General features: G+C 45.8%; 1 protein-coding gene across 1 annotated transcript; it reads left to right on the forward strand.

The window, feature by feature from the left end:
• The first annotated feature begins 639 nt into the window (after positions 1-639).
• LOC105708942 (HLA class II histocompatibility antigen, DQ beta 1 chain) lies at positions 640-7,398 on the forward strand. Its single transcript, XM_012440690.3, has 6 exons — positions 640-826; positions 2,241-2,510; positions 5,056-5,337; positions 5,819-5,929; positions 6,399-6,422; positions 7,032-7,398. The coding sequence occupies exons 1-6, from the start codon at positions 718-720 to the stop codon at positions 7,043-7,045; spliced, it is 810 nt and encodes a 269-aa protein (XP_012296113.3). The 5' UTR covers positions 640-717; the 3' UTR covers positions 7,046-7,398.
• Positions 7,399-7,957: the final 559 nt, after the last annotated feature.

Here is a 7,957-nt window from a genome sequence, read left to right on the forward strand (position 1 = left end):
AGTTAAGGAGACTTTTGTAATATTAAACAAGTCATATTAATCTTAAATTTGTATATGTGAAGATATAGATGTAAAATGCATGAAACATGATCCACATTTTACGAAGAGAAGCCTGGGGCAAAAATAAATTCAGTAATTTGTTGACTCTGCTAAAGCACATTAGTGGTAGAACTGCAACTCACCATTATTTTCTTCAAAGATCTTTGCTCTTCTCACCAAAACTTAAGACTCCTCAGGGTGTCTGAGACAACAGCAGTAAAAATTTCCATGACAGCAATTTTCTCTCCCCTGAAATATGATCCCCACTTAATTTGCCCTATTAAAAATCCCAAGTATAAAAACAACCGGTTTTTAATCAATATTACAAAGATGTTTACTCTTGAATCGCATTTTTCTTTTGCTTCTTAAAATCTCTTAGGCATTCAATCTTCAGCTTTTCTATAATTGAGAAGGAATTTTCACCTCAAATGTTCATCCATTGCAATTTGAAGAAGACATACAGTGCCAAGCTCTGGATTGAGAACTTTCACACAAAAATGTCTGCCCAGAGACAGATGAGGTCCTTCAGCTCCAGTGCTGATTGGTTCCTTTTCAAGGGACCATCCAATCCTACCACGCACGGAAACATCCAGAGGTTTTTATTCTTTCTGGCAGGTACATCAGATCCATAAGTTCTGAGCTGTGCTGACTACCACTACTTTCCCCTTCATCTCAATTATGTCTTGGAAGAAGGCTTTGTGGAACCCCGGAGGACTTCGGGCAGCGGCTGTGACCTTGATGCTGGTGATGCTGAGCACCCCAGTGGCTGAGGGCAGAGACTCTCCCAGTAAGTGAAGGGCAGCTGCTCTGGAGAGCTGCCACTCTGGGAGCAGGCTCTCCTTGGGCTGGGGGATGGGGGTGGTGACCTTTATGGTCTCGGACACAATCCTTTATCAATATTTCCTCTCATTTGGGAAAGAGAGCTATGTTGCATTACCATTTATCTTTTAGTGATGAGGTGAGAACAATCCAATCCCCATCCTAGAGGCTTAAGCCTGGAAGAGGAGGGAGGAGAGGAAACAGGAGACAAAGTGTACATTTACTACCAGTGATAGGACAAAGTGAGCATGGGCTTATTTTTGAAGACATGAATTTCTCCAAAGGCACAGCAGGATTTGTCATTTCAGCGTGCCCCAAACTTTGCCTGGACTAAATATTATGAGATCCTGCACTGGCAATGTAAGGCAGCAATGGTGTCTGTAGTCTCGGTATTGGAGGAAAAGGAGTCTGTGTTCCTGACTGAGGGGAGCGTTTGTGGAGGTGAAATCTTGTACTGAGGGAAGCTGACTGGCTGACCACAGGCAGGGAGTCTTCAGGTTTCACTGATTTATGGCAAATGGTGACTGGAGTGGGATTCAGAGACCTGAGTTGATGGCGGGCTGAATTTAGTAGAAAGGAGGATGTAAAGAAGGGAAATAACACACATTGTGAAACCACTCATTTCAGACACAGGACAATATATAAATTCTCTCTCACTTCTTCTAACATCCTGTGTGTAGATTTTCTTTTGTACAATTATACTTGTGATATGGATATTCTGTTACATAACCTACGCAAGCTGGTGACTGCCACAGTTTAATTGGAATGTCGTTTATCAAATTCAAAAACTTGTGCTCTTTCCATGAATAAATGTTTCTTTCTAGGACTCAGAGGTGTAGGTCCTTCTAACACAGAAGTTTGTGAACCTCACACAGCACTTCGGAGGGTAAATCCAGGTGTGGGAAGGAAGGTATTTTATGCAGGGACCAAGAGAATACCGTATCAGAACGAAGAAAGGCTTAAATTCCTGGACCTGTCTCGTCATTCTTCTGAATTCTCGGGTTTATGTGGATAATTTTATCTCTGAGGTTCCCAGGAGCTCCATGGAAAATTGGATTTCATGGGAGAACGCCCTGATCCCTCTAAGTACAGAGGTCCGACTGCCTCTTTGCTCGGTTCACAGGCTCAGGCAGGGACAGGCTTTCCTCCCTTTCCTGCATGTAGGAAAGTGGATCCCGGAAGACCCCCGAGAGGGCAGGCAGGGCTGGGCAGAGCCGCAGGGAGAGAGGATCCCAGGTCTGGAACACGAGGCACGGGCCAGCGGGAACCGGAGGTCGCGCGGGCGGTTCCGGAGCTCCGGGCCGGGTCAGGGCGGCGGCTGCGGGGGCGGCGGGGCTGGGGCCGGGCTGGGGCCTGACTGACCCGCAGGTGATTCCCCGCAGAGGATTTCGTGTTCCAGTTTAAGGGTCTCTGCTACTTCACCAACGGGACAGAGCGCGTGCGTCATGTGACCAAATACGTCTATAACCGAGAGGAGTTCGTGCGCTTCGACAGCGACCTGGGGGAGCATCGGGCGGTGACGCCGCTGGGGCGGCCTGACGCCGAGTACTGGAACAGCCAGAAGGACATCCTGGAGAGGGTCCGGGCGGAGATAGACACGGTGTGCAGACACAACTACCAGCTGGAGTTCCCCGCGATCTTGCAGTGGCAAGGTGAGCGTCGTCGCCCCTCCAGGAGGCCCACCCCTGCCCGGGGCCCCGAGTCTCTGTGCTGCGAGGGGCAAACCTGAGCCCTGTTCGTTCCATCCCAGGGGACCGGAGGCGGCGGCGGGGTGGCCGGGGGCAGGTGCTCGGAGGGGCGGGGACCTAGGGCAGAGCGGAGGGACGCAGAGTTGGCCAGGCTGCCTAGTGTCGCCCCGGCCTCCCCGTCCGTCGGCCTCGTCCTCTGTTGTGCACCTTCTCACCTCGTGCCTTATGCGCTTCCTCCCTCGTGCCTTACCTTTGCTAAGCAGTTCGCTCTGCCCCGAATGTCACTCTCTTCCCCTGCCCGCCCGCCCCGCTAGCACTGCCTCACCCAGCGAGGCCCACGTGCACGGCTCTCCCCGCAGGGAGCTTCAGGCTTGGCCTGGTGGCGATAGGGCTGCCACACATCGGCGCACAGGACCTCCAGCAGTTACAGTTGTGAAATAAGATATTCTGACTTTTGGCTTCAAATCATTATTCATCGTAATTCTCTTTTCTTAAATGGCTCTCACTGATGTTGGAGATCTTTGAGGGGAAAGACTTAATTGTTGCATGCCTGGTACCTGACACATTGACTGGTATATGGTATGAGCACAATGATCTTCTATTAAATTAATAAATAAATGTACTCAGATGCCAATCCACTTAGGTTCAAGAAAAAACAGGTAAACAGAGCCTTAAAAATGGACTTTATTAATTATTTTCTATCATTTTGCATAATGCTTTAAAGTAAACTCTTATTGATTTGGATCTTAATAGTTTGTGAAAACAAAGTCTGAGGAAAAAAGTGTTTGTTAAAAATAAAAACAACACTTGAATGATCTTGTAAGGCAGAGTTTTAATTTGCTAGAAAAGCTGAACAAATGGCACAATGCAAAGAGCAGAAGTTTTGGAATAAGTAAATTGATGGCATTAAATTATTGGGTAAAAATACTTTCAGGTTCCTTTTGGTCTAGGTTCTCCCCTCTCCCCATCACTCTCCACTTCAGGAATAAACATTCTGAAAGTCAATTTTACTCATTTAGTCAGCACTTATTTCTAGATAGTTGCCTTATCAAATACCATCTATGTTATGCCATTTAATCTCGGTTACCTGTGCATTAGAGATTAGCATCACCACTTTTTATATCCTAACGTTGGTATGTAATGAACACTTTAAGTAACCAGCCCACAATTACTCACCAAGACCTTAAGCCTCCCAAAGCACACAACATTATTTATGTTCTTTACTACACATCTACAGAGTCTAAGGGACATGAAGCCTTGTTAAATCCAGTTTTGACCAGAAGCAGCAATGAGTCTATTCCTATTTATTCTCCATGTCAATGGGACAAAATGATACTTTCAAGGCATTGAAAATTCACTGATTAATCAATCCCTGGTCTGACCCCAGTGTTATCTATGCAGGTTCACAAAACTTTTAGTTTACTTTGTACTCCTTTGCCTTCTTTTGACTCGCATCCTAATGCCAGCAAGTTCTTATATTTTTGCTATTTCAATTCTATTTCTACATAATTTATTTTATCATCTTTTCTCATAAATTTGTGCCCTCTAATTTTATTCCCAATCTGTTTAAGATGAACAAATCTCATAAGGCCACATAGGTGACTGTGATTTCAGTCAGACTCCAGGAAGGAGAACCTAAAGAAAAATTCAAGTCCAAGCAGAAACCACATTCCTTCTGGATGATGGCTCATGAGTGCCATTAATTGGGGTGCCACTTGCTTACCTCAGCAAATCCCAGTTATATTTATATGTTCACGTTACAGGCTTATTAACCCAGGCTGATCTCTGCACGGATCTCAGAATATTTTCTATGGAGAATATACATGATAATGTCTGATTTCAAAATAAGAAAGTAATTCTCAATAGCAAGAGAATGGAGTAGGGTAGACAGCTAGTAATTAAACTCACATGTGTGTTAAAAAGAAATTGAGAAAAAAAGAAAATGAGAGAACATATTACTAAATAAAGAAAGCATACATTAAGTATTTACTATAGTTTCACACTAAGAGAATAAAGGAAATGCAATGAAGTGGTCTGAAAGGTAAAGGATGAGACGTTTAAAAGAGGCAGGGAAAGGTGTGTGTGTGTGTTTTTTTAACTATGAGCAGCAATCTGAGAAGATAAAGAAATTGAGCTATGGGCAAACATGATGTTTGATCAGTGTTGTTTGTTATTCAAGGCCTGCCTACCTTTTTTTTCCCATATATTATGAACTTTGGAAATAACATTCTTTTTTTTTTTTTTTTTTTTTTTTTTGGTATCTGTTACTATGTTGCACATTCTATAAAGGCAGGGACCATGATATGCTGTTTATCTTTGGAGTCTCAGTGATTGTCAAATTTATATTTGTTGAATGAACCTTTTATTTTTTGAATGAATCTTTATCCAAGACTTGGACTACGGATGTCTTTCCATTCTGGTTCCAAGGAGGGACCCTTGCTCACGGTAGACGTGCTGTGTGGTCTCACATTTCACTCCTGTGTCTTTCCCTGTCTGTTACTGCCCTCAGTGGAGCCTACAGTGACCATCTCCCCATCCAGGACAGAGGCCCTCAATCACCACAACCTGCTGGTCTGCTCGGTGACAGATTTCTATCCAGGCCAGATCAAAGTCCGGTGGTTTCGGAATGACCAGGAGGAGACAGCCGGTGTTGTGTCCACCCCGCTTATTAGGAACGGTGACTGGACCTTCCAGATCCTGGTGATGCTAGAAATGACCCCCCAGCGTGCAGACGTATACACCTGCCACGTGGAGCACCCCAGCCTCCAGAGCCCCATCACCGTGGAGTGGCGTAAGAAGATACTGCATTTCTGTTACTATGGGCTGCACAAGACAGAGCTCCTTCTGACCCATCCCTTCCCATCTCTTATCCCTGGTGTCACTATTAAACTGAGAATCACAGGACACTAGAGCCCCCTTCTGACGGCAAGTGCATCAGAAGAATCCTGATCTCATCACCTTTCCAGATGCTAGGGAAATTACTCTACATACTATTCCTCTGGATCCCAGTCCTAGTAGCTCTGAGGGACTGATTATTAGGGCTGGTGACTGGGATCTTAGGGTCTAAGGTTATAGATGAGTTCCTGAGGAGCGAAGCTCTGCTTCCCTGCTCTCTCACCTACTCACTGTATCCAAGGACCGGTCTTTCCCTCCCTTAGGGGTGGTCTGAATGGAAAACTATATTCCTTTGATGCCTTCATATCCTGTACCTCAGACTGGACTTCAGCTAAGGGATATGGGACAAATACTGACACTCAGTCTCTACTTCTTAGGGACTCAGTCTGAATCTGCCCAGAGCAAGATGCTGAGTGGTGTTGGAGGCTTTGTGCTGGGGCTGATCTTCCTCGGTCTGGGCCTTATCATCCATCACAGGAGTCAGAAAGGTGAGGAACTCCAGGGGAAAAGGGGAAGATGGGCTGTGACCCAGACCCTCTGTTCAGAGAGGACCTGTCTCTAGATGTAGCTCTTTCCTCCTGACCTTGAGAAGAAGAAGGCTGGGCTGGAGGTGGGAGGAGACAGGACAAGGTTGGAGGAGGCATTGGAATCTGATTTTACTGGGTGAATGGTAGTGCGGCCAGAGCTGACTGATTAAGCTTATTCCAGGATGGCCATACTGTTCATCATTGTCTCACTGGCTACTTATAAGAGCTTCCTTCATTAAGAGGGTCAGAGGCTCAGCCTTCTTGCCTTCTAGTGACAGTTTCCTTTGTTTTGGGGGATTTTAAATTAGGTGCTTAAGGCCTTGAAGAACATGGAGAATATAACTCTAAGTCACATGTGTCATTTTCCTTTCGGGTGAGAAAGTGGCTGTTTGTGTAATGAAACCTTTCTCTGTATAACTTCCTTTTGTAGGACCTCGAGGGCCTCCCCCAGCAGGTAATATTTCAGCCGTGATCCAGTGTGGGGAGGGCACAGGTATAAGAGGGAAGAGCGTGAGCTGAGTGTACCTGACCACAGCGGTCTCTGTTTATGGCCTATTTGCTGCTATGAGGAGCAAGACTTAGGGGAGAAATTTGCCAGTTTCTAGGAATCTCCAGAGGTTGTTCCCCAGAACCAGGCCTTAACTTTGGTGGTATCCTCTTGTGAAATGTGGGGACAGAACCACAGCTTAAATGTTAGACACCACGATGATACCCACTTTGCGCCACATTTTGGTGGCTACTTCCTGTAAGCATTTTCCAGTGACTGAAAGAGGCCACTAGTGGTAGGAATGAAGTATTATCCAATATCCTCAAAAGATTGAACCCTTCATATTCCCCAGAAGAGTAATAGCTGTTCCCCACCTCCCACACATCTGCATCAAGCTGAAGTTCTATGTCCTCATGAGCTGATTCCACCTTTGCTCAGATCTTGGGGGAGGTGATGATGCTACACCATGGACCTCAGCTTTCTCTGTCTGAAGCCGCAGGGGACCCCTGAGGGGTGGGGAGATGGCAGGCCCACCAGGGTACCCTGTGCTGATTATGCCTCGTCTCTCTTCTCCAGGGCTCCTGCACTGACTCCGGAGACTACTTTAACTGGGATTGGTTATCACTCTTCTGTAATGCCTGCTTGTCCCTGCCCAGAATTCCCAGCTTCCTGTGTCAGCCTGTCCCCCTGAGATCAGAGTCCTACAGTGGCTGTCACGCAGCCACCAGGTCATCCTTCATCCCCACCCCAAGGTGCTGGCTGTGACTCTGCTTCCTGCACTGACCCAGAGCCTCTGCCTGTGCAGGGCCAGCTGCAGCTACTCAGGCCCCAAGGGGTTTCTGTTTCTATTCTCTCCTCAGACTGCTCAAGAGAACCACATGAAAACCATTACCTGACTTTAGAGCTTTTTTACATAATTAAACATGATCCTGAGTTATCTGTATTCTGAACTTCCTTAATTGAGCAGAGGCAGCAAGTCACTGCAGAATGAAGGAACATACCTTGAGGTGACCCAGCCAACGTGTGGCCAGAAGGAGGGTCGTACCTTGAAAAGGCACTGAAAGCATTTTGCGGTGCAAAGTAAGGGTGGGCAGAGGAGGTAGAAAATCAATTCAATTGTCACGTCATTCATGGTTCTTTCATATTGATGCTCAGTGCAGTGTCCTTAAAATATGCCAGCCTGCCTTCTGATTTGGTGAGTGCTGTGTAAGTAAGCATGGTGGAATTGTTTGGGGACAGATATAGTGACCCTTGGTCACGGGTGTTTCAAACATTTTGGCAAGTCACATCAATCAAGTATAATTTTTATTTTTAAGAAGGCATAACCAGCAATAAAAGTGCTATTTTTGATTCTAAATGATAGAAACCCAAGTATATTTTGTTCATGGTACAAAGGAAGCCTAGTGTCAAGTTGATTTCAGAAGTGACTAGTTCCAGATAGTCAATGAGATCTTCACCTCTCTCTGTTATGTCTCTATCTGGGCATCTGTCTCTTTCTCGGT

This window comes from Aotus nancymaae, unplaced genomic scaffold (assembly GCF_030222135.1).
Source record: "Aotus nancymaae isolate 86718 unplaced genomic scaffold, 86718_ANA_hifiasm-v0.15.2.pri h1tg000040l, whole genome shotgun sequence".
Lineage (NCBI taxonomy): Eukaryota > Metazoa > Chordata > Mammalia > Primates > Aotidae > Aotus > Aotus nancymaae.

What these genes read in the sequence shown, in the direction of transcription:
- LOC105708942 (XM_012440690.3), top strand. Translation starts at nt 718, where the DNA reads ATGTCTTGGAAGAAGGCTTTGTGGAACCCCGGAGGACTTCGGGCAGCG. An exon ending in CGCGATCTTGCAGTGGCAAG is followed by an intron (nt 2,511 to 5,055) that starts GTGAGCGTCGTC and finishes TACTGCCCTCAG; the next exon opens with TGGAGCCTACAGTGACCATC. An exon ending in CCCCATCACCGTGGAGTGGC is followed by an intron (nt 5,338 to 5,818) that starts GTAAGAAGATAC and finishes TCTACTTCTTAG; the next exon opens with GGACTCAGTCTGAATCTGCC.